The sequence below is a fragment of the Heptranchias perlo genome, chromosome 15 (genome assembly GCF_035084215.1).
Source record: "Heptranchias perlo isolate sHepPer1 chromosome 15, sHepPer1.hap1, whole genome shotgun sequence".
NCBI lineage: Eukaryota > Metazoa > Chordata > Chondrichthyes > Hexanchiformes > Hexanchidae > Heptranchias > Heptranchias perlo.
In genome coordinates this window covers 55,644,829-55,671,976 of record NC_090339.1, presented here as the reverse complement: position 1 = coordinate 55,671,976, position 27,148 = coordinate 55,644,829, and the positions used below count along the sequence as shown (strand labels likewise).

Genomic DNA, 27,148 nt, shown 5'->3' with positions numbered 1-27,148 from the left:
ACAGGCATCTGTTTAGAATGTTGTACATCGAGCTGAACATTTTTACAGAAACCTTTTCAATTGCTTTTCATATGCAATTAAAATTTGAAACATCTGAGATTATAGGCACATAGTAAGCAAAAAAAGTAGATCATATTGCTTTAAGTAGAACTAACAAAATATTTATGGCACTTTTACGATCTCTTGATATTAATGATGATGTAGATCAAAATAAGCAAACAGTACTTTCCAATGCTGTCTTACACATTCACTTCTGCTACATTGTTATTGGTCACTGCTGGTGAAGGCTTAGTCTTCATTGCCTCTGTTCCAACTTTTGACAGATCAGTGAAGAAGAGTCTTGGAGACCACATTGACATCAGTATTCTCTTGTATTCATTTCTGAAGTTCTGATTGAGAAGCCCATAGATGACCGCATTGAGGCAGCTATTGAAATAAGCCATGAAGTAGCTCATGATGAACAGCCATTCTGGGATTTTTGGTGCAACTTCCAGAGGATTTATGGCCACAGCTAGGCCAATAAAGTTCAGAGGTCCCCAACAAACTGCAAACAACACGAAGACCACAAACATGGTGAGGAAATTTCTTACGTCACTGGGCTTCAACTTTGGCACGTCGGGTTTAACACGTCGTTTCACCTGGATGACCAAGACCCATATTCTCAGATAGCAGTAGGTCACCACCCCAATGGGGACTAGGAAGTGAACAACCACCACCGCAATTGTATAATATGAGCTCACTGTTTGGGCAAATGTGCATGAATATACACGAGGATCGTACTGCAACGAGCCCACAAAAAAGTTTGGTATGATTGCAATGACTGTTAAGGCCCAGGTCAGACATAGGCAGCAGGTTGTGTTTTTGTAGTTGTAAAGCTTATCGTACTTGAAGCTATGGCAGATGTAACAATACCTGTTGATTGCAATTGCTGTAATGTTGAAAACCGATCCAATGACACTCAACCCCATCAGAAATCCACTAACCTGGCAGTGAATATCTCCAAGCGTCCATCCATGTTGGAAAATGGCAACTAAGATCAGAGGGTAAGGATACACTGCCACAACCAGATCAGCTACAGAAAGACTTACAACAAAGATGTTCCCTGAAAAGAAAAATGGACAATATGTAGTAGCTGTTTAAATCATCAAATTCGTTCATCAGTTTAAATGAATAGTGTTGTCCAGCTCGGGAGAGTCAAAGATAACAATTGCTGCTTTGAACAGACTTGGCTGGTATCGCAAGAGTGGAGTCATCCTGACGCTACCCAAGAATGTGAACCCATTGGGATCTTTCCAATAACACAATTTACCCAAAATTTCCAACAACAAAAAAGATGTGCGGTTGGGATAGGCTCAATCCCACTCCGACTGAGCACAAGCACCATGGGAGCACTTTCACCACACGGACTGAGGCGGTTCAAGAAGGCGGCCCACCACCACTTTCTCAAGGGGCAACTAGGGATGGCCAATAAATGCCGGCCTTACTGGCGAAGCCCATATCCCAAAAATAAATTTTTTAAAAAGCCCATTCATCAAAAATCCATAAGGAGGCTGGTGTAAGAAATAGAAAAATTCACGCTGATGCAAAAGTGGTGTTTTTCTGAGGGTGGAGTTTAAAGTACACCGTTGGGCCAAATAAAGGAATTTGCTCTGTAACTAACTGTGCAATACTTGGCTGACATCCTTCTCCCGGATAATCACTAATTAATAAATAACAAATCGGAGAAAGTTTATTATAAAGATTGCATTTTGCCACCAGAAATTTCTAGTAGCAGTTCTCATTCAGTCTTTTGAACACTGTGGTGCTCTGTACTCATCCATAGGCCTGCTTTATAACTCCTTTGAGGTTATCTAACAGAGGTATTGCCACAAGCACCGATCGATATCCAGTAGATTAAGCCTGTAGTTATAAAAGAAAGCGTTTGCATTAAAATAACTTGTTACATTGCACAGAAATGTCCCAAAGTGCTTCACACAATGAATTGCTTTGAATTGCAGTTACGGTTGTTACACCAGCAAACTGCAAATTTTATACTGCCACTTTTGTACTATCAACACCACAAGCAATGATCTAATTCTGGTTAGTATCAAAATAGGACTTGCATTTATAGAGCGCCTTTCACGACCTCAGGGCATTCCAAAGTGCTTTACAGCTAATGAAGTACTTTTAAAGTGTAGTGATTATTGTAATATAGGGGAATGTGGCAGCTAATTTGCACACAGCAAGGTCCCACATACAACGATGAGATAATGATCAGATAACCTGTTTTTTAGTGATGTTAGTTGAGGGATAAATATTGGCCAAGACACCCCTGCTCTTCTTCAAGATATTGCCGTGGGATCTTTTACATCTACCTGAGACGGCAGATAGGGCCATCCGAAAGACAACACCTACTGACTAGTGCAGCACTCCCTCAGTACTGCAGTAGAGTATCAGCCTGATGTATGTGCTCAAGTCTCTGAAGTGGCATTTAAACCCACAACCCTTCTGCCTCAGAGGCTAGAATGCTACCAACTGAGCCAGGGCTGACATCTTAATAAAAAGAACATTAAGCAATGGAATTGTAGGCTGGTTAGTTTAATACCTGCACTGGGGAAAATTTTGGTATCTTTAATTCAAGATGAAATTACTGGTGGATAAGGGGCGGCTGATCTAACACCGTCAGATTTACACCCTCACCGGAGTTGAAAGCTCCGCCCATTATTTTAGATGCTGTAGACCAATAAAAAAATGTTTTCCGCACTGTCTTTCAGCAGTTTGGATGGGATGATGGGGAGGGGATAGTGTATCAGTATCTACATGGGAACCTGGGGTGTCATTTCTTTGATGCGATCAATATATTTGTAGTGAATCACCAAAAAGAGAAACATTTGGAAACCGTGGCGACAGTGCAATAAGAATAAAGCAAATATTTATTTAAGCTGTATCCATTGGTTGTTCGTATTCCATGAATTTCAAAAGCGAAAGATCCAACACATCATCCATCAAAACTTCAATGAGGTACTCTTAAAACCATCACTTAGCTGCGTGCTCTGTATTACAAACCGCATCTACTTTGCAGCTCATTCATTTTGACAGCTGGAGAGAGTTTGTGGTTCAGCTGCTAGCTTAGTTCAGTTTTCTTTGGTTCATGGTTCAGACGAGGTAAATAATGAAGAGTTAGCATCTGCCTATTAAACGTTATCATCATCAAAAATTAGTGATGTTCCAACACTAATTTTTACACAAGCTCAATGAACACAGCTTTGCAACAAGTAAGCACACACACACAAAATGCAATTAAGGCAAGGATGTCCAAACATTTTATCTCAATGGGCCACTTAGTTGTGTGCAACAGAACCCCACAGGTCATATGTAAACAATTATAATAGACAACACTGGTAGTCAAATTTGAGGGGTTTTGGCCAGCGCAAAGTAATTGCTACTAACAGAATTAAAAATTAATTTGGTGTAATTAAACACAAATAAACCATACTTCAAGCTAAGTTGCAGACTTAATTAAAAATTAATTGAAATAAAACATTTAGATATTAGACACTAATTATCTGCCAATGGCTTCAAGCTGTTCTTTCTGCTGCTATTGTTGATGGCCCAAAACCACAATTCAGCCACTTGTTTTCTGTCCAGATCATCACAGAAAGGAATTTTTCCCTTACAATGTACTTTCCCCTTCCATCCTTCCTTTCTTTTCTTCAGTCTTTCCTGACGCAAAAACAATCACAAGCAGCACAGACATCGATTTTGTTGTCGTAGCTATGGCAGCGACCATGGACGGATAACAGAGCACAGCGATTAGAAAGATAATTGAATTTAAAATCGTGTTTCGTTTCTTTATTTGCAAATTAGTTAGTGCTGTGTTTTTTTTTCCCAAATCTGGAAGCAGTTTTAATTTGGATTGGTGTCATGTTTTGAGCATTTTTATCCTTTTTTAATAGCGGAAAGCATTTGGATATGATTCATGTCAAGGTGCAGAATGTAAATTAATTCCTCCTAGGTGTCAGCCTTGGCTCAGTTGGTAGCACTATAAGTCAAATGGTTGTGCGTTTAAAGACCCACTCCAGAGACTTGAGCACATAATCTAGTCTGACACTCCAGTGCAGTACTAAGGGAGCGCTGCACTGTTGGAGGAGCAGTCTTTTCCATGAGACATTAAATCAAAGCCCATTTTCCCACTCAGGAGAAAATAAAAGATCCCATGGCACCATTTGAAGAAGAACAGGGGAGTTCTCCTGGTGTCCTGGCCAATATTTATCTCATTGCTGTTTGTGGGATCTTGCCATGTTCAAATTAGTGGCCGTGTATCCCTAAATTAAAACAGTGACTACGTTTCAAAATATAATTGATTGGCGGTTAAGCACTTTGGGAGATCCCAAGATTGTGAAAGGGGCTAAATAAATCAAGTTCTTTCTTTTCCTCTAGCATGGAGCTGCTGGGGCACAGAGTGGTTTGATATGTGAATGAGTCAGACCTTAATTCTTTTTTTTTATTCGTTCATGGGATGTGGGCTTCGCTGGCGAGGCCGGCATTTATTGCCCATCCCTAATTGCCCTTGAGAAGGTGGTGGTGAGCTGCCTTCTTGAAACGATGCAGTCCGTGTGGTGACGGTTCTCCCACAGTGCTGTTAGGAAGGGAGTTCCAGGATTTTGACCCAGCAACGATGAAGGAACGGCGATATATTTCCAAGTCGGGATGGTGTGTTACTTGGAGGGGAACGTACAGGTGGTGTTGGTTCATGTGCCTGCTGCTCTTGTTCTTCTTGGTGGTAGAGGTCGCGGGTTTGGGAGGTGCTGTCGAAGAAGCCTTGGCGAGTTGCTGCAGTGCATCCTGTGGATGGTACACACTGCAGCCACTGTGCGCGGTGGTGAAGGGAGTGAATGTTTAGGGTGTTGGATGGGGTGCCAATCAAGCGGGCTGCTTCGTCCTGGATGGTGTCGAGCTTCTTGAGTGTTGTTGGAACTGCACTCATCCAAGCAAGTGGAGAGTATTCCATCACACTCCTGACTTGTGCCTTGTAGATGGTGGAAAGGCTTTGGGGAGTCAGGAGATGAGTCACTCGCCGCAGAATACCCAGCCTCTGACCTGCTCTTGTAGCCACAGTATTTATATGGCTGGTCCAGTTAAGTTTCTGGTCAATGGTGACCCCCAGGATGTTGATGGTGGGGGAATTCGGCGATGGTAATGCCATTGAATGTCAAGGGGAGGTGGTTAGACTCTCTCTTGTTGGAGATGGTCATTGCCTGGCACTTGTCTGGCGCGAATGTTACTTGCCACTTATGAGCCCAAGCCTGGATGTTGTCCAGGTCTTGCTGCATGCGGGCTCAGACTGCTTCATTATCTGAGGGGTTGCGAATGGAACTGAACACTGTGCAATCATCAACGAATATTCCCATTTCTGACCTTATGACGGAGGGAAGGTCATTGATGAAGCAGCTGAAGATGGTTGGGCCTAGGACACTGCCCTGAGGAACTCCTGCAGCAATGTCCTGGGGCTGAGATGATTGGCCTCCAACAACCACTACCATCTTCCTTTGTGCTAGGTATGAGTCCAGCCACTGGAGAGTTTTCCCCCTGATTCCCATTGACTTCAATTTTACTAGGGCTCCTTGGTGCCACACTCGGTCAAATACTGCCTTGATGTCAAGGGCAGTCACTCTCACCTCACCTCTGGAATTCAGCTCTTTTGTCCATGTTTGGACCAAGGCTGTAATGAGGTCTGGAGCCGAGTGGTCCTGGCGGAACCCAAACTGAGCATCAGTGAGCAGGTTATTGGTGAGTAAGTGCCGCTTGATAGCACTGTCGATGACACCTTCCATCGCTTTGCTGATGATTGAGAGTAGACTGATGGGGCGGTAATTGGCCGGATTGGATTTGTCCTGCTTTTTGTGGACAGGACATACCTGGGCAATTTTCCACATTGTCGGGTAGATTCCAGTGTTGTAGCTGTACTGGAACAGCTTGGCTAGAGGCGCAGCTAGTTCTGGAGCACAAGTCTTCAGCACTACAGCCGGGATGTTGTCGGGGCCCATAGCATTTGCTGTATCCAGTACACTCAGCCGTTTCTTGATATCACGTGGAGTGAATCGAATTGGCTGAAGACTGGCTTCTGTGATGGTGGGGATATCGGGAGGAGGCCGAGATGGATCATCCACTCGGCACTTCTAGCTGAAGATGGTTGCAAACGCTTCAGCCTTGTCTTTTGCACTCACGCGCTGGACTCCACCATCATTAAGGATGGGGATGTTTGCAGAGCCTCCTCCTCCCGTTAGTTGTTTAATTGTCCACCACCATTCACGACTGGACGTGGCAGGACTGCAGAGCTTTGATCTGATCCGTTGGTTGTGGAATCGCTTAGCTCTGTCTATAGCATGTTGCTTCCGCTGTTTAGCATGCAAGTAGTCCTGAGTTGTAGCTTCACCAGGTTGGCACCTCATTTTTAGGTATGCCTGGTGCTGCTCCTGGCATGCTCTTCTACGCTCCTCATTGAACCAGGGTTGATCCCCTGGCTTATTGGTAATGGTAGAAGTGAGGAATATGCCGGGCCATGAAGTTACAGATTGTGCTGGAATACAATTCTGCTGCTGCTGATGGCCCACAGCACCTCATGGATGCCCAATTTTGACCTGCTAGATCTGTTCTGAATCTATCCCATTTAGCACAGTGGTAATGCCACACAACACATTGGATGGTGTCCTCAGTGCGAAGACGGGACTTCTTCTCCACGAGGACTGTGCGGTGGTCACTCCTACCAATACTGTCATGGACAGATGCATCTGCAACAGGTAGATTGGTGAGGACGAGGTCAAGTAAGTTTTTCCCTCGTGTTGGTTTGCTCGCCACCTGCCGCAGGCCCAGCCTGGCAGCTATGTCCTTCAGGACTCGGCCAGCTCGGTCAGTAGTGGTTCTACCGAGCCACTCTTGGTGATGGACATTGAAGTCCCCCACCCAGAGTACAATTCTGTGCCCTTGCTACCCTCAGTGCTTCCTCCAAGTGGTGCTCAACATGGAGGAGGACTGATTCATCAGCTGAGGGAGGACGGTAGGTGGTAATCAGCAGGAGGTTTATTTGCCCATGTTTGACCTGATGCCATGAGATTTCATGGGGTCCGGAGTCAATGTTGAGGACTCCCAGGGCCACTCCCTCCTGACTGTATATCACTGTACCGCCACCTCTGGTGGGTCTGTCCTGCCGGTGGGACAGGTCATACCCAGGGATGGTGATGGAAGAGTCTGGGACATTGGCTGAAAGATATGATTCTGTGAGTATGGCTATGTCAGGCTGTTGCTTGACTAGTCTGTGGGACAGCTCTCCCAATTTTGGCACAAGTCCCCAGATGTTAGTGAGGAGGACGTTGCAGGGTCGACTGGGCTTAGTTTACCGTTGTCGTGTCCGGTGCCTAGTGGTCTGATGCCGGGTGGTCCGTCTGGTTTTATTCTTATTGTGACTTTTTTTAGTGAGATTTTACAACTGAGTGGCTTGCTAGGCCATTTCAGAGGGCAATTAAGAATCAACCACATTGCTGTGGGTCTGGAGTCACATTTAGGCCAGACCGAGTAAGGATGGCAGGTTTCTTTCCCTGAAGGGGATTAGTGAACCAGATGGGTTTTTACGACTATCTGGTAGTTTCATGGCCACCATTACTGATACTAGTATTTTAATTCCAGATTTTTTTATTTAATTCATTGAATTTAAATTCCCCAGCTGCCGTGGGGGAATTTGAACTCATGACTCCGGATTATTAGTCCAGGCCTCCATGGATTACGAGTCCAGTAACAGAACCACTATGCTACCATACCCTAATAAGCATTCTGCTACCCAATGGTGACCAAGAACTATAGAACAGTCATTATCTCTTTTCACTGCATCCAGCAAACATTCACTCTGCAGTGGGTTGTTGAGCTGTGCATGGAGCTAACTTCAAAAGGAGGAGAGCAGCAGCAGGCTTGATTATTAGTTCTCCTGGCCAACTCTCAGACAGGGGGAAGGGTCAGGGACCAAGCCTCAACTTCCTGTGGGACAAAGCCTGGAGAACAAAGACTCACATGTTGAGCGGTCAATTGGCGAGGTTGGCTGACAGTGAGGCCAGAAAGCTCCAGGCAGTTTACCTTAAGAAGAGAGCTGACCAAGCCCTGTGTATGCCGTGATCTCATTTAATGCTAAGCTGGACTAAAATCAAGTGTATTTAGCTCCCTAACCAGGTCAGGATTATATTGTTTTTCTTATTCACAAAAGGGTAATGGAAATTAATTGGAGTTAGTGAGATTTTGTTACAGCGTAATGATTTGTATCTGGTCTCATCTCACTGTGTTCTTCACTCTGCCTTTGAAGAGGTTGAAGAAGTACGAGTGAAAAGTATGAATATTCAGTTCAGATCACAAAAGGGTCCTATTGTTACACTACCTGGTTAAGCTAATATACAGATAGATTTTGGGCACTGCAGGAACACCCCTAAAAGTAAGATGTTCTTGATTCTTGCAGGAGTAACCAGCGCTTAAGTCAATATCCTAAAGCCTCTATTTTAACCTAACCCGCCTGATGAGAACTGGGCAGATTCGGGTTGGACACTCCATTTACACCTGCCGAATTTTATGCTCCGCTGGGTGCAGTGTAAATCGGGACTCCTACTCCAACCAATCCCCTTCTTGTCAGGCGGGTTGTTGGCTTAAATTTGTAAGTGTGACTGTTTGAATTTGCCATTTTTTTCTCAGCTATATTTTTTATGCCGCTAGGTCCCAACCTGTTTGAATTTGGTGGGATTGATGGTTTGGAGAGATCTGTTCTTAGCGATGGTCTTTCATTGGTAGATTTAGGATTTAGGAGATGGGCCATAACTAACCCATTAGTAGTTTGTGTCTGTCTCTGAATTGAATAAGTTTGAGTCAGTCTAAACCCTAGTGGCTATGGATTTGGTGGGTCCTTTAGAGAAGTCAGCTCGGTCCACCAATATGTATTGGATTAAGCAACAAGATACTCTGAGGCCATTCTGTTGGAATAATAATACTGCATCTAAGAACATAGCTGTAGCTTTAGTGGTTGCATACTCCTGAGTTGGGCTGGAAAAAGATATCCTTACAGATCAAGGCACTCCGTTTATGTCAAAAGAAAGGAGGGATTTGAGTAAATTACTTCGGTTGGAAAGACTGCAGACTTCTTTTTATCATCTGCAGACAGATTTATCTGTGAATGATTGATGGATGAGAATGATTTATCTGTAAATGATTGATGGATAAGAATGATTTATCTGTAAATGATTGATGGGTGAGCAGTGATTTATCTGTAAATGATTGATGGGTGAGAGATTTATCTGTAAATGATTGATGGATGAGAATGATTTATCTGTAAATGATTGATGGGTGAGAATGATTTATCTGTAAATGATTGATGGGTGAGCAGTGATTTATCTGTAAATGATTGATGGGTGAGAGATTTATCTGTAAATGATTGATGGATGAGAATGATTTATCTGTAAATGATTGATGGGTGAGAATGATTTATCTGTAAATGATTGATGGGTGAGCAGTGATTTATCTGTAAATGATTGATGGGTGAGAGATTTATCTGTAAATGATTGATGGATGAGAATGATTTATCTGTAAATGATTGATGGGTGAGAATGATTTATCTGTAAATGATTGATGGGTGAGAATGATTTATCTGTGAATGATTGATGGGTGAGAATGATTTATCTGTAAATGACTGATGGGCGAGAATGATTTATCTGTGAATGATTGATGGGTGAGAATGATTTATCTGTGAATGATTGATGGGTGAGAATGATTTATCTGTGAATGATTGATGGGTGAGAATGATTTATCTGTGAATGATTGATGGGTGAGAATGATTTATCTGTGAATGATTGATGGATGAGAATGATTTATCTGTGAATGATTGATGGATGAGAATGATTTATCTGTGAATGATTGATGGGTGTGAATGATTTATCTGTGAATGATTGATGGGTGAGAATGATTTATCTGTGAATGACTGATGGGCGAGAATGATTTATCTGTAAATGACTGATGGGCGAGAATGATTTATCTGTAAATGACTGATGGGTGAGAATGATTTATCTGTAAATGATTGATGGATGAGAATGATTTATCTGTAAATGATTGATGGGTGAGAATGATTTATCTGTAAATGACTGATGGGTGAGAATGATTTATCTGTGAATGATTGATGGGCGAGAATGATTTATCTGTAAATGATTGATGGATGAGAATGATTTATCTGTAAATGATTGATGGGCGAGAATGATTTATCTGTAAATGATTGATGGATGAGAATGATTTATCTGTAAATGATTGATGGGTGAGAATGATTTATCTGTAAATAATTGATGGGTGAGAGATTTATCTGTAAATAATTGATGGGTGAGAGATTTATCTGTAAATAATTGATGGGTGAGAGATTTATCTGTAAATAATTGATGGGTGAGAGATTTATCTGTAAATAATTGATGGGTGAGAGATTTATCTGTAAATAATTGATGGGTGAGAGATTTATCTGTAAATAATTGATGGGTGAGAGATTTATCTGTAAATGATTGATGGGTCAGAATGATTTATCTGTAAATGATTGATGGGTCAGAATGATTTATCTGTAAATGATTGATGGATGAGAATGATTTATCTGTAAATGATTGATGGGCGAGAATGATTTATCTGTAAATGATTGATGGGCGAGAATGATTTATCTGTGAATGATTGATGGATGAGAATGATTTATCTGTAAATGATTGATGGGTGACAATGATTTATCTGTAAATGATTGATGGGCGAGAATGATTTATCTGTAAATGATTGATGGGCGAGAATGATTTATCTGTAAATGATTGATGGGTGACAATGATTTATCTGTAAATGATTGATGGGCGAGAATGATTTATCTGTAAATGATTGATGGGCGAGAATGATTTATCTGTAAATGATTGATGGGTGAGAGATTTATCTGTAAATGATTGATGGGTGAGAGATTTATCTGTAAATGACTGATGGGTGAGAATAATTTTTGGGTAAGCAGTGATTTATCTGTAAATGATTGATGTTTGTTTGCCCCAAATGGTCTATGCCAGTGTTTATACTTCCCGGGGGGTGAAATTGGTCCATGCCAGTAGCACAAATGGCCTCTTAGCAAATTGGCAACTGGCTTATCACATCGATTTCCGTTGAAGGCAATGGAAAAGTAAATTAGGCGCAGTATAAAACGGGCTCCCCATTCAGAATGGGACCATTTGATGCCGTTGGTGTACACCAATTTCACCCCCTACATGAGCTTCCCCCTACTCTGATTGCATCTTCCCATGCTACTCCCAAAAGAACATAAGAAATAGGAGCAGGAGTACGTCATAGGGCCCCTCAAGCCTGCTCCGCCATTCAATCAGATCATGATTGATCTTCAAACTCAACTCCACTTTCCCGCCCAATCTCCATATCCCTTGATTGCCCTCGAGTCCAAAAATCTATCTATCTCAGCCTTGAACCTAATCAATGACTCAGCTTCCACAGCCCTCTGGGGTAGAGAATTCCAAAGATTCACAACCCTATCGACAACATAGCCCTCTATTCCCTTCTCCCTCATGTATGCATCAAGCCTCCCCTTAAATGTTCAGTTCTATCTACTTCAACCACTCCAGGAACCCAATGCGTGGCTAGATGTTCACATGGGGAAACCGGATGTTAAGTGGGCACGTCGCTTTCTGCGTTCACAATTCAATTAAAGGTAAATATTTGTGCTTCCGGATATCCCATGCAACAGTCAGCCAGCCAGATTGACAGGTTGGCTGCCTTTCAGGAGGGAAAGGAGACATGAATCGGAGAGGAGGGAGGGAGGGAGAGATCGTGGGCTGTGAACAATATCGAGGGTGGGGGGGCTGGGGGTGGGGTGCGGGTGCCCTGCAGGACATCCTGATGGGGTCGTGGAGGACATCGCGGGGGTCTGTGGAAGGACATGGCTGGGGGGGAAGCCTTGGATGAGATCGGGGGTCGCCAGAAGATCAGAGGTCAGGAGGTGTTGAGGTTCGCCAGAAGTTCAGAGGTCGGGAAGAGTTGTTTGGACATCAGGACGGTTCCACCATTGGGGGGGTCGACCATCAGGGTTCCACTGTCCGGGGTGGGGGCTGGGTCGGCCAATCGCAGGGGTCCGATCGGCCGACCCAGCCCCCACCCCCAATGGTGGAACTGGCTCCGAGCTTGTTGGGCCTGGATGAAGCACTCCTGTTCCTCCTGGCCCAAATGCAGTGCAATAAAGACACTCACCTCATGGATCTGACCCTTCTCACCTCCTCTCAACTGACGAGATTCAGAACCGATGAGAAACCCATGTAGATAAGGTTAAATTTGTTTTACCTTTTTAATATACAAAAAATTAAGTGCTTCAACTATCGCAATGAGGTATATTGTCCCTTTAACAATCTGACTGCCAGTATTAAGTAGGGATGGGTCTTCCAGAAGATGGGCGCATTGGAGCTGGGTTGCGGTCCCACTTCAAAAAAATGTAATTTTTACCTCCCACTTGCCCTCAACCCACTCGTTCTTTGGGGCTAAATTTACCCCCCATGTGTCAGTAAGTTCCACATTCCGATCACTCTCTAAAGGGAAGCTAGATAAACACATGACGAAAAGGGAATAGAAGTTTATGCTGATAGGGTGAGATGAAAAGGAGTGGGAGGAGGCTCGTGTGGGAGGAGCTTTTTTCTGTGCTGTACATTCTATGTAATATTGTGACCGATCTCTTCCTGTCCTTTATCTCAATCCATATAGATTCTGTTTCTATCTCTCTGTTAGTTACGTCCTTTCTTGCGACTGCCATTGTGTTATTCCTGATTAACATATAGTCCACCATTCCTTCTTCCTTCCCTATCACTTGCAAATACTTTATAGCTTGCAATATTTAACTGCCAATATTGTCGTTTCTGTTATCCCAGTTACATCTGTTTCCTGAGTTCTAATTACTGCCTCCAATTTCCCTGTTTGATTGCTGATCAATGGCTGGTGCACTGGAACTTCATTGGTGTGCAAATCTCTGCGACAGAAACACTGGAAACAGACGTTTACCCCTCTGAATACACCAGAACCTGACGTGCTGACAAATTAAGCAAAACTAAAGAGGAAATTCAAACAAATATGCATTTTATTCTGTTTTAATTTTAAAAAGATTAAATTGACCTTAATTTGAATAAATGTACTGAACACCATCAGAAATGAGATGGCAGAATTTCTCAGAACACTGTCCTTTCATCTTTGGGATTTGTCTTCAAACAAGAAATGGGGAAATCCAACACTGAACAGATGGAAGTGTTTGTGAGTCTCTAATGGCCATTGAATGCCCTAAATGAAATGAGATTGGCCACCCTCAGTCTTAATTCCCAGTTCATTTTCATCAACATCACAGAAGTGTCCTCAGACTGCATACTAACCAACATTAATTTCCCTTCAACAAAGTCAAAATATGAACCAAGAAATTCTGATGTGGGAGTATGTTCCCGCTGGTATAACAAATGGACGTCGGAAAATTACCAGGGAGACTAACATGGTGGGCATGACATTAGAAGAAGTCATCAAAAAAGATATAAAGACATTTAAGATAGGATGAGGGGAGATAATTAATAAACTAATCAAACTTAGAGAGGATTAAAACCCCTGGTCCGGATGGATTGCATCCACGCATATTAAAAGAAGCGAGGGAGGAGATATCAGAGGCACTATTACATATATATAAAAATTCATTAGAAAAGGGAATTGTGCCAGAGGACTGCCAGACAGCTAATGTGATTCTTCTATTTAAAAAGAGAGATAGAACCAGTCCAGGGAATGATAGACCAATTAGCTTAACGTCGGTGGTAGAAAAGATAATGGAATCCTTACTCAAAAATGTAATAGAAAAACAGATGGGGGGAGAGGAAAACAAAGATCAGAGTGGAGACATCGGACATCAGGATCAGAGTGGAGATATCGGCAATTAAGGGTGGGGGGGTCCACACAACATCATTTTTAAGGTATGTTTCTTTACTTTTTTTTTACAATGGGAAATGTAATTTTATTTAATTTATTTAGACTATTTTTCACTGATCTGGCCCTTCCTGCCTGGTTTCACCAGGCGTGAATCGTAAACCGTGGGAAAGTCGCCCAAGTAATGTTAAATTCTTTTTAAGTGTCCAATACACAAAAAATAAACTACCTTAAGTACCTCAATGAGGTACATTTGCTCCTTTAATTATCAGCCCACCGGATTTAAGTGGGGTTGGGACTTCCTGGTGACTTCTGTACGTGCACACACAGATTTGCCCGAGACTCATTCAAAAATGTGTGGGTTCCAGCTGGGATTTCTTGTTTTTTATTCGTTCATGGGATGAGGGCATCGCTAGCGAGGCCAGCATTTATTGCCCATCCCTAATTGCCCTTGAGAAGGTGGTGGTGAGCCGCCTTCTTGAACCACTGCAGTCCATGTGGTGAAGGTTCTCCCACAGTGCTGTTAGGAAGGGAGTTCCAGGATTTTGACCCAGCGACGATGAAGGAACGGCGATATATTTCCAAGTCAGGATGGTGTGTGACTTGGAGGGGAACGTGCAGGTGGTGTTGTTCCCATGTGCCTGCTGCCCTTGTCCTTCTAGGTGGTAGAGATCGTGGGTTTGGGAGGTGATTTTGAAGAAGCCTTGGCGAGTTGCTGCAGTGCATCCTGTGGATGGTACACACTGCAGCCACGGTGCGCTGGTGGTGAAGGGAGTAAATGTTTAGGGTGGTGGATGGGGTGCTAATCAAGCAGGCGGCTTTGTCCTGGATGGTGTCAAGCTTCTTGAGTGTTGTTGGAGCTGCACTCATCCAGTCAAGCCACATTCCTGACTTGTGCCTTGTAGATGGTGAAAAGGCTTTGGGGAGGCAGGAGGTGAGTCACTCGCCGCAGAATACCCAGCCTCTGACCTGCTCTTGTAGCCACAGTATTTATATGGCTGGTCCAGTTAAGTTTCTGGTCAATGGTGACCCCCAGGATGTTGATGGTGGGGGATTTGGCGATGGTTAATGCCGTTCAATGTCAAGGGGAGGTGGTTAGACTCTCTCTTATTGGAGATGGTCATTGCCTGGCACAAATGTTACTTACCACTTGTCAGCCCAAGCCTGGATGTTGTCCAGGTCTTGCTGCATGCAGGCACGGACTGCTTCATTATCTGAGGGGTTGCAAATGGAACTGAACACTGTGCAATCATCAGCGAACATTCCCATTTCTGACCTTATGATGGAGGGAAGGCCATTGATGAAGCAGCTGAAGATGGTTGGGCCCAAGACACTGCCCTGAGGAACTCCTGCAGCAATGTCCTGGGGCTGAGATGATTGGCCTCCAACAACCACTGCCATCTTCCTTTGTGCTAGGTATGACTCCAGCCACTGGAGAGTTTTCCCCCGATTCCCATTGACTTCAATTTTACAAGGGCTCCTTGGTGCCACACTCGGTCAAATGCTGCCTTGATGTCAAGGGATGTCTGCCCGCTCCCAAAAACAGCGATTTTGATTGCCCCCAACCTACCCATTTTTCCCTTAAAAAATATGCCCCAAGAAACCAAAAATATAATAAAGAATAGTCAGCACGGATTTCAAAAAGGAAGGTCATGCTTGACCAACCTTATTGAATTCATTGAAGAAGTAGCAGAAAGAGTGGACAAGGATAATGTAGTAGATGTAATGTTTGGATTTTCAAAAGGCCTTCGATAAGATACTGCATAGTAGACTCATGACTAAGGTCAGAGTGTATGGAGTCAGGGGACAAGGAGCAGAATAGATAGTAACCTGGCTACAAAATAGAAAACAGAGAGTAGGGTTTGAAGGTAGTTACTCAGACTGGCAAAAGGTGGGAAGTGGTGTTCCCCAAGGATCGGTGCTGGGACCACTGTTGTTCACCATTTATATAAACGATTTGGACTTGGGAATCGGAAATACAATTTCAAAATTTGCGGACGACACCAAATTGGGGGGGTATGGTTAATACCGAGGAGGACTGTGGCAAAATACAGGAACATAAGAAATAGGAGCAGGAGTAGGCCGTACGGCCCATCGATCCTCCTCCACCAATCAATAAGATCATGGCTGATCTTTGACCTCACCTCCACTTTCCAGCCCGATCCCCATATCCTTTGAGTCCAAAAATCTATCTCAGCCTTTAATATATTCAACGACTCAGCATCCACAGCCCTCTGGGATAGAGAATTCCAAAGATTCACAACCCTCTGAGTGAAGAAATTCCTCCTCATCTCAGTCCTAAATGGCCGACCCCTCATCCTGAGACTATGCCCCCTAGTTCTAGACTCCAGCCAGGGGAAAGAACCTCTCAGCATTTACCCTGTCAAGCCCCTTCAGAATCTTATACGTTTCAATGAGATCACCTCTCATTCTTCTAAACTCCAGAGAGTATAGCCCATTCTACTCAATCTCTCCTCATAGGACAATCCTCTCATCCCAGGAATCAATCTAGTGAACCTTTGTTCTACCCCCTCTAAGGCAAGTATATCCTCCCTTAGATAAGGAGACCGAAACTGTACACAGTACTCCAGGTGGGGCCTCACCAAAGCTGTATGCAACTGTAGTCAAACTTCCTTACTCTTGTACTCCAACCCCCTTGCAATAAAGGCCAACATGCCATTTGTCTTCATAATTGCTTGCTGTACCTGCATGTTAACTTTCTGTGTTTCTTGTACCAGCACACCCAAATCGCCCTGAACACCAACATTTAATCGTTTCTCATCATTTAAAAAATATTGGGTAGGGCTTGTTTTAGGGCAGAGGTAGCACCATCTGCTATTACCCCGCGCCCAATAGCCCCTGAACAAGCAGGACGAGACTTTCGTCAGGCCTGAGGACTTACCTGCAATCAGCATTGAATGAGAATTCCATGCAATTCATGCTTTCAACCAGCAGGGAGGCTATCTGTTAGAAATCTCTTAAAGGTAGCTGGTTTCTGTTATTTGCTGAAAATAACGGTCTGCTACCTGCACAGAGACTGAACGGAGATCAGACATCGCACATGCAAAACACAGATGCCGGTCCTATGTTTACACACTGATGAGTTATGTCAAAACTTTAAATAAAGGTTGCGCACCACTAAATCCCACATCCTCCAACCCGCATACCAGACCTCACCAATCTGCTGGTCCGAGTTTGTACCAGGCCCGCGAGAGTGAGTGCACCAAGGTTCTCTGCTGATGCACTAGAGGCCCTGGTGCAAGAGGTGGACAGAAGGAGGGACATCCTATATCCGCCAGGGGGGGGCGGTGGGAGGTGCAAGAGGCCCTCCAGACATATACCCAAAAGGCAGTGGGAAGCAGCGGGGACGCAGTCAATGCCAGGCGCACAGCACCACGAGCATGGCTGCAGTGCAGGAAGAAGTTCAATGCTTTGACATGAGTGGTCAAGATGAGTGAGGTCAACTGTCAAGTGGCGTCTCCTACCAACTGCACCACTAAACACATCCACTGCTCCATGTACTACACCCCCCCATCACCCACATACCAACAAACTCTTTCAATCAGTACTCAACTCTTGCAATCAGATGCTTCCTCTCACCCTTACACATTACCACTGTTTCAAGCCGCCCACCCACAACTCACAGGCCACACATACTGACAGCTATTCAACCATGACAGGCACATCACCCAGACACACCGTCCCATTTTCTTGCAGGAGAAGGTGGCACATATCAGGAGGCAGCAAGTGGCAGTGGCATTTAGCCCCTTGAGCCTGTTCCACCATTCAATGAGATCATGGTTGATCTGTGACCTAACTCCAGATACCCGCCTTAGCCCCTTATCCCTTCATACCTTTGGTTCATAGAAATCTATCAATTTCAGATTTAGAATTCACAATTGAGCTGGCATCAACTGCCATTTGCAGAAGCGCATTCCAAACTTCTAGCCCCTTTGCATTTCCTAACTTCACTCCTGCATGTCCTGGCTCTAAGTGTTAGGCTATGTCCCCGCGTCCTAGTATTCAAGTCTAGGAGACCTCCAAAAGCAGTTACAAATGTCTTGCAGCCAGAAGCAACAATCCAATCACTAACCTATAAATCCTGCAAGGTCCCTTTAAATAGTGCTGGTGCGGGTCCGCCAGGCACTCTAAGGCTCGTTCAGATGGTTGGGCTTAAGACTGTGCATTGAGTTGCGTGTTAAGACCCAATATGGTGTCTATCACTTTAAATCAGCATTGCGCACTGATTGTATCCATTTTCTCCTTACTTTACATGCTTCCGGTGTTTGTTACCTGCGCCTGCGATGTCCGGCGCACGTCACGCTGGAAACGTGGGTGCGCAGCCAAGACACCATCTTGGCACTTCGGGAGGCCGCATGGCACCGAAACAAAAGGCGCTACACGGCCCAGTTTAGCGCCCAATCTGTTTTTCCATTCATCCTACCAAGGTGAATAACCTCACATTTCCCTATATTATACTCCATCTGCCACCTTCTTGCCCATTCACTTAACCTGTCCCTATCCCTTTACAGACTCTTTGGGGCCGATTTTAAAATGGGGGTGCGTTGGGGGCAGGGGGGCTGTGAAAATCGAAAAATCCCTAGCGGGTTCGGAAGCCGGCTCCAACCTGCCGACTTCCGGGGTTGCCACAGACGCACCTGTGTGCGTGCACTTCACGAATCTGGAAGTCCTGCCATCAATTAAAGCCGACGGGATGATAGTTAAACCACTTGTAGGCATTTTTGATCTTGTTTAAGTCGTTAATTTTGTGGAGATTGAGGCAGGGGTGCGATTTTAATTCAACCTCGTGCTGTGAGAAACACTTCATTTTCAAGGAGACATGTTTCAGGCAGCAGCCAGTTGGACATTTAAATCCCTGTTTGACAGATGGGGATAAAAGGTAAGTTATTACAGCAGGACACTCAGTTCTCTCAGATAAACTTTTGGCTGGAAGATCTTTGTGTTTAGACTGAAAATTCTTGGTTTACACTCACAATTCTTCTGTTTACGCATATTTACAAACTTTTTGGATCCCCTCAAACTGACATCATCAGGATGGGGGGCGCGATGGCTACATTCACCAATGCACCCGAGGACGAGCAACATCACCATCCTCACCAGGCACGGCGTGCACTTCCACCACTTGGAGCTCCACAACACAGTGCTGCGCCATAGGGACCTGCACAGGAGCACAGAGGGGAACAACAGAGGGAGCGACATCGCAGGAGGCACTACCCTCGTCAGAGGGTCTACAGACCGAGGCTCAGCATTCTGGACCTCTCTGAGGAGCAGAGCATACGGAGGCTGAGAGTGAGTCGCCAGGTGGTCGCAGACATCTGCATCTTCCTTCATGCCGAGCTGCTCCTGGCTGGGCCTGGCGGCATCTCATTACCCGTCGCTGTTAAAGTCACCACTGCCCTCAACTTCTTCGCCTCCGGATCGTTCCAGGGTGCCACCGGTGTCATTGCCGAGGTCCCTCAGTCGCCTGCACACAAGTGCATAAGGCAGGTCACCGATGGCTTGTTTCGCAGACCCTCGCAGTACATCAACTTCCCCATGGATGATCTCAGCCAGACGGAGAGGGCAGTGGGATTCCACTCTGTGGCTGGCTTCCCACGGGTACAGGGTGCAATCGATTGCATCCATATAGGAATCCGAGCACCTCCATGCGAGCCAGGACTGTTCATCAACAGAAAGGACTATCACTCTATCAACGCTCAGCTCGTTTGTGACCACTGCAAAAGATTCCTTCAAGTGTGCGCCAGATTCCCTGGCAGCTGCAACGATTCCTTCATTCTGAGGGAATCCAACATCCCGGGACTCTTCCACGCACCAAACACCCTTAAGGGCTGGCTCCTTGGGGACAAGGGATGTCCCCTGCACATGTGGCTCATGACACCTCTGAGGAATCCCATCACCGAGCAATGTCGATACAACGACAGCCACATTGCCACCAGGTCTATAATTGAGCATGCTATAGGGCTGCTGAAGGTGTGATTTAGGTGCCTTGATCATTCTGGAGGAGCTTCAATACGCACCGGACAGAGTGGGACGCATTATAGTAGTGCGTTGTGTCCTGCACAACATGGCACAACAGAGAGGGGTGAAGCTTGAGGAGGCCCCATCCACATCTGCCATCCACATTGAGGAGAAGGAGGAAGAGGAGGAGGAGGAGGACAACCCCATGGCCAGAGCAGCGGCTCACTTGGCTGCTCGTGAGGCCAGGGAGTCACTCATATGTGAACGGTTCTCCTAACATCAGAAAGTGTAGAGTCCAGTCCTCAGACTACCTGGAAAGAACAGCGCCAACACCAGCCCCTCCCCCCCCCACCCCCCACACAAAACATTCCTGCAACTACACATACACCCACTGTAAAGTGACCCAATGGGTGCCATCAAGTGTCACCGTTCATGGTGAAGCTCATGAAAGGGCCCTATCAGAAAAGCCAGTCAAGAATGGGCAAGATGTGGCAGTAGTGGTGAGAATGATAACATTTAATGTGAATGTAACAAAGATCAAATATAAATGGAAAACATGACAGTCTGTCAGACACCCTTGTGCATACCCTTCGTGATCACAAAACCTTTCTCAGAGGGTAGTAGGTCTGTGGAATTTGCTGCCCCAGGAAGCTGTGGAAGCTACATCATTAAATAAATTTAAAACAGAAATAGACAGTTTCCTAGAAGTAAAGGGAATTAGGGGTTACGGGGAGCGGGCAGGAAATTGGACATGAATTTAAATTTGAGGTTAGGATCTGATCAGCCATGATCTTATTGAATGGCGGAGCAGGCTCAAGGGGCTGATTGGCCTACTCCTGCTCCTATTTCTTATGTTCTTATGTTCTTATGTTCTTTCGCCTACTCCCTCTGGGTTTTGGAACCCATGAGGGCCCCTCCAAAGACTGCTCCACCTGCACCTGTGCAGGTGCTGACTCGGCCACCTGGAGAGGAGGCAGCATTGCAGGCACTAGTTGAGAGGGGGGCAATAGGTGAGACATGGGAGCACTTTGAGTGGTGTCCCCACTTCCATTTTGCCATCATCCCTCTCCTGGGCCCGGTCCACACTACTCCTACCACCCTGCTGGAGAACAGTTTAGAGGACATGTGTGATTCCTTGGAAGGCCACTTCTAAAGTATCTGTCAGCCTGTTTAAGGTGGCAGAATGTTGTTCACCCGAGTCCGAACGGCAATTGTAAGGGCCTGAATGGACTCATTTGTGAACCGTGCTTGAAGCTCAACTGAGGCTATCCTTCTCTCCATCGCAGACATTCCTGCACTTACCTGCAACACTATCTCAGAGAGTTGCTCACGTCCCTGTGATAGTATCTCAGAGATTCCCTCCCGTACCTGTGCCACCATTCCACTCATGCAAGAGTTGGACTGCTCCATCCTCTGCGCTATTGTGGCGAGTGTGCGTGACACCTGTTCCAGTACCTCGCAAATATGTTACTGTCCCTCGATCATTCTCCTTTTAAAGGATGACCCCCGGGGTTCAGCATCTGCGTCCAGCTCAGCAGAGCCTGGGGAGGAGTGCGCCCACCGACACGGACTCCCAACAGCTGTCCCCTGCCACCAGATTCTGCTCATGCTCATTTGTATGTGGTGACTCACTAGGGGCCAACCCAACTAACTGACTGCTGGGACCCACCGAGGTGTGAGTATCTGCGCTGGTGGATGGCTCGCTAAGATGTGACAGTGCGCCCTCAGAGGCCGGGAGCTCCTCTGAGGAATCGCCCTCTCACATCACTGTGGTCGTTGAATGGCCTGTAAGAGAACAGAAGGCAATATTAAGCATCATCACAGATGTGTCATGTTGTGATGAGCAAACTGAGGTGTTCAACGTGCCAAACATTGCTGACATCAATTCATGTTGTGTGTGATGAATGTTAAAGTTGTGTCACCAGACGTTTGTGGGGTGCCAGTCTCGGCGTCCCCGACAGAAGGCACTCGAGGGTGTAGCTGATCTGCAGGGCCTCCTCCGCGTCTGTGAGGACCACTATTTGTTGCCCCCCCCTCCAGTCCTCTCCCTCTCACGTGCATTTTGCGCTCTCTCCTCCTAGAAGGGGAGAAAGTACAGACATGTGAGTGAGTGATGGTGAAGTGGCCAACCAATGAAGGCATTGCTTTGGGTGAGGCTGACCATGAGAGATGCATCAGAGGGTGAGTATGAAACAGAGACATCACATTGAATCAGGATTGGGGTGAGTGGTAATGGTGGGGTGACTAAAGGGGAGGTGAGGAAGTGCTGAGGAAGTGCAGGTAAGTTGAGGATGAGCCTTAAGTGGGTGTGAGGAGTAATGTGATGGAGTAGTCTTGACAGTGCAGAATGAGTTGGGGGTGGGGGCGGTGATGTGGAACATGGAAAGCAGAAGAATCTATAAGTGTACTCACTTTTGCTGACCTAGTTAAGTCATTGAAGGGCTTCCTGCACTGGACCCAGGTACGGGAGATGTTGCTGCTGCTGCTGACCTCCTCTGCCACCTCGAGCCAGGCCTTCTTGGTGACAGAGGCAGGGCCCTTCCTTTCATACGTGAGGTAAAACACTTCCCTCCTCCTCCTCACCCCATCCAGTAGCTGCTCCAGTGACGCATCACTGAACCTTGGAGCAGCCTTGCCCCTGTGCTGCTCCATTGTGCTTTTTGTGGTTTGCTGCAGCAAAAGCCTTTGGAGCAATGGCCCTTTAAATAGAGCCACTCCAGCTGACATCCTGTGATGCGGGCATGCAGTCCGCCCACTGCGCAGCTTTCGGACGGCAAACCCGGAAGCCATGTTAAGGGCCAATTAACTCGCGATCGCGTGGGAAGCGGTAAGATTTTATTAGTCGAATTACCCGCGCGCCCATTGACCCCCCCCCCCCCCCACTATCCTGTTGCCCTTTGAAAATCGAGCCCTTTCTGTCCTCCTCACAGCTTAATTTCCCACCTAGCTTTGTACCATCAGCAAACTTGGATCCATTACTCTCGGTCCCTTCATCTAAGTCATTAATATAGATTGTAAATAGCTGAGGCCCCAGTACTGATCCTTGCGGCACTCCACTAGTTACAGCCTGCCAAACTGAAAATGACCCATTTATCCCTACTCTCTGTTTTCTGTCCATTAACCAATCCTCTATCCATGCTAATATATTACCCCCAACCCCATGAGCCCTTATATTGTGTAACACCTTTTATGTGGCACCTTATCGAATGCCTTTTGAAAATCCAAATATACTACATCCACTGGATCCCCTTTATCTACCCTGCTAGTTACATCCTCAAAAAACTCTAATAACTTGGTCAAACACTATTTCCCTTTCTTAAAACCATATTGACTCTGCCCAATCATATTATGATTTTCTAAGTGCCGTGTTACCACTTCCTTAATAATGGATTCCAGCATTTTCCCGACGACTGATGTCAGGCTAACTGTTTTCTCTGTCCCTCCTTTCTTGAATTGCAGGGTTACATTTGCTACCTTCCGATCCGTTGGGACCTTTCTAGAATCTAGGGAATTTTGGAAGATCATAACTAATGCATCCACTATCTGTGCAGCCACCTCTTTTGGAACCCTAGGATGTAGGCCATCGGGTCCAGGGGGTTTATCGGCTTATCAGAAGAACTTGCAGAACGGGCATGTAATTGGCAAATGAATTTCAATATAGATAAGTGCGAGGTATTACATTTTGGTAGGAAGAATAAGAGGGCCAAATGCTGCTTGGATAAGAAGAGTCTAAATGGGGTAGAGGATCAAAGGGCTCTGGGGGTAGAGATACACAAATCACTAAAAGTAGCGACACAGGTTAATAAGGCTATAAAAAAAAGCAAACCAAGCACTGGGGTTCATTTCTAGAGGGATAGAATTGAAAAGCAGTGAAGTTATGTCAAATTTGTATAGAACCTTGTTTACACCACACTTGAAGTACTGTAAACAGTTCTGGTCTCCATAATTAGAAAAAGGATATAGAGGCACTGGAGAAGGTGCAAAAAAGAATTACTCGGATGATACCAGAACTGAGGGGTTATACCTATCAGGAAAGATTGAGTAGACTGGGGTTCTTTCTCTAGAAAAGAGAATACTATTTTCTAGAGGGGTGACCTGATAGAGGTCTTTAAGGTTATGAAAGGGTTTAGGAATAGGGATAGGAATAGGTTTGATAGGGTAGAGGTAGAGAAGATGTTTCCACCTGCAGGGGAGACCAGAACTAGGGGCCACAAATATAAGAAGGTCACTAATAAATCCAATAGGGAATTCAGGAGAAACATCTTTGCCCAGAGAGTGGTTAGAATGTGGAACGTGCTACCACACGGAGTAGTTGAGGTGACTAGCATCGATGCATTTAAGGGAAAGTTAGATAAACACTTGAGGGAGAAAGGAATAGAAGGATATGATGATAGGGTTTGATGAAGTAGGGAGAGAGGGGGCTCATGTGGAGCATTAACACCGGCATGGACCTGTTGGGCCGAATGGCCTGTTTCTGTGCTATTCCTTCTATGTGATTCTAAGTAATTCTATGTAAAATCGTTTCTTTGGGAGTTTGCTGGGTTCCCATTGTCAGTGCAGTCCACATAATATCCCAGCTCATCTTTATCATCAGTGTACGCTGCCCTCACACATGAATGTCATTTAAATGAGGACATTCCGTCCTCCATTTTCTGACTTTTGGGTAGAAGACCCGCCCAGTGTTAAGTCTGCCCATTTCAAAGTGGGCATTAAGGCAAATGTGGGAAAGGGAGCTCTTAAAAAGGACATGGTCATTTTTTTTAAACCAATGGAACTTTTAATTAAACATGTGGCTTCCTTTTGAAGTCCTCAACTACAGGCTTTTAATGCTTGATAGTCAAAGAAGGCACGCCAGAGAAATCAGCTGGTACCAGGAGCCTGGACTGCTCACACCTGCCATTATGCCACCAGCCATGTTTGAAGGCCCAGTACACCTGGCAATGATTGAGTGGAACTGCCTCCATCGGTTCTGGGCCAGCACAGAGGCTCTTGCAGTGCTGGACACATAGAGGCAGCCTCCACAATGGGGAGGGTACTAAGAGTGCCAACTGAGGTCACCTCCTCCCTAAACTTTTATGCCCCTGCCTTGTTCTAGGATATCCACAATATCAATTTTCTGCCTAAAAGACACATCAACCAATTGTTTAGCAGGTCCACCATACTTCTCAACAAATGCCAATCGCAGCATGACAAAGCTGCCCAATTTCAGTACACTGATGCATCACAAGCCAGGTTCAATCCAGATCTCACCCAATGTCCATACAGGCACACTTGCAGCAGAGGTCGCTGAGCAGTGATTGGGAGCAGAAACCCTGGCAATTTTGCCCCCTCGCTAACCCAGGAGTACTGAGGTTTAATTGTGGTGCCCCTTCTGCCACCCCAGCTGAGATTAAGATTGAACATGGAACTTCCTGGTCTGTAAGGCTCAAATACTCACTGTCTTAATCACCTGAGCCATCGCGTGGAAAACAGTTCAAGCACGTTTAAAACAAACTCAATATAGGGAGCGAAATTCGGCAGTGTAACGCCCATTTTGTAGGTGTTACGCAGACACCTAAGCCCCAAAAATGGCGTCCGAGATGCACGCGCACACTTCCGATGTGAAGTGCACAGGACGCCATCTTGATAAAGGCGTTTGCGCACGTACACCTAACGAACGCGGCAGCATGTAGAGCATAGGGATTATGACGTGAATCAGTGGGCAACGCTGATTTAAAGGGACCGTGCAAAGCTGAACAGGACTTAAACGGAATGGAGGATCCCCCACCAGTGCTATATAAAGGGATCACGCAGGAGTTATAGTTTAGTTGCTGGATTATTTCTTCTGGCTGCTGATGCATTTGTACGTGTTTTTGGAAGTTTCCTATACTTGGATGAAGTTTCAATACACTACACTGAGTGGGCTGGCTAGCTGACAGGCAACAGCAAGGACACTGGCGGAATGGCAGGGGTGGGAGCAGGAATGCTGTCATCCTGAGAGAAGATGTGATGTGGAGATGCCGGTGATGGACTGGGGTGGACAAATGTAAGGAATCTTACAACACCAGGTTATAGTCCAACAAATTTATTTTAAAATCACAAGCTTTTGGAGATTATCCCCTTCGTCAGGTGATCCTGAGAGAAGACAGCAGGTTCATGTTCCATGAAGCCACTGCCACTTGCTACCTCCTGTTATGCGCCACCTTCTCCTACAAGAAAGAGGGAAGTGTGTCAGTGAGTGTCCTGCAAGATGTTTGGGTAATGTTGCTGTCATGGTTGAATAGCTGCCAGCGTGTGTGACCTGTAAGTTGTGGGTGTGCGGCTTGCCAGTGTGGTAAGGTGTGAGGGTGAAATCTTGGGGCACAGCCTATTTCCTCCTTCACCAATCGTACTCATAAATGATCATAAATAAACTGCAAGTTAGCAGATTTGATTTTAAGAACTGTTTGCATTGTGTAGTTCAACGGTATGTTCATGCATTAAGTGGAGACGTGGACATATCTCTTGACTCAAACTGTACATCCATCATTCATAGTGAAATGCAATGTTCAGCCACTGGTGGGGCAGGTCAGTTTATTGATTGACTAGTTGGTGTTATTTTGAAACGCACCATAATTTTTACTCATATACACCGGGAAATATGTTGGGACACCTGCTGATGTGTGCGGGCAATGAACAGCGCAGGTAGTGCTGTTTTCAGGGGTTATCCAATATAATCTTGCCTGATAAACATTCAGTTTATTTAGATGCGTGCCTCTTAACGGACAATCAACAAACAACGATCACATGAGCAATAAAGTCACACGGATATTTTGTTCAGTCCACGAGTTACATGAAGACCTTAATACACTGCAAGTCACGGTATAACTTTTTTAACTAATGAATGGCAGCACTTTTGTTATATGAAAGATCGTTTGCATTGGAATTCCTAATTAAAATTATATTGTAGCCATTCAATTCTGCAGAGGTAGAAAAGAACTTGACACATCCAATGATGCAAATTGCTAAGTGCTTGTGCTACGGTACGTTGCTAAGATTATTTGTGACCTCCATGCCAGGTAGCAAATAGTTTTCATTGTGCAAAGCAACCTTCGAAAAATTAAAAAGCAGGTCTCCCAGACAATGGGGTGGAGGTCTTAAGTAGAGAGACACTTTAGTGCATCACTTTCAAGCGCTTTATAGCTCATCAATGAGTGTCAATGTAAGCATTAGCGAATTTATTCAGTCAATATCTTTAGCCAAC

At 45.2% G+C, this 27,148-nt stretch overlaps 1 protein-coding gene across 1 annotated transcript in view; it reads right to left on the bottom strand.

Annotated features, from left to right (window-relative positions):
* Positions 1-239: 239 nt before the first annotated feature.
* Positions 240-27,148, bottom strand: part of LOC137332819 (melatonin receptor type 1B-like) — a 124,356-nt gene continuing 97,447 nt past the window's right edge. The window contains exon 2 of the mRNA XM_067996752.1: positions 240-1,102. Coding sequence (XP_067852853.1) covers positions 240-1,102 — 863 coding nt within the window. The remainder of the gene's footprint in view (positions 1,103-27,148) is intronic.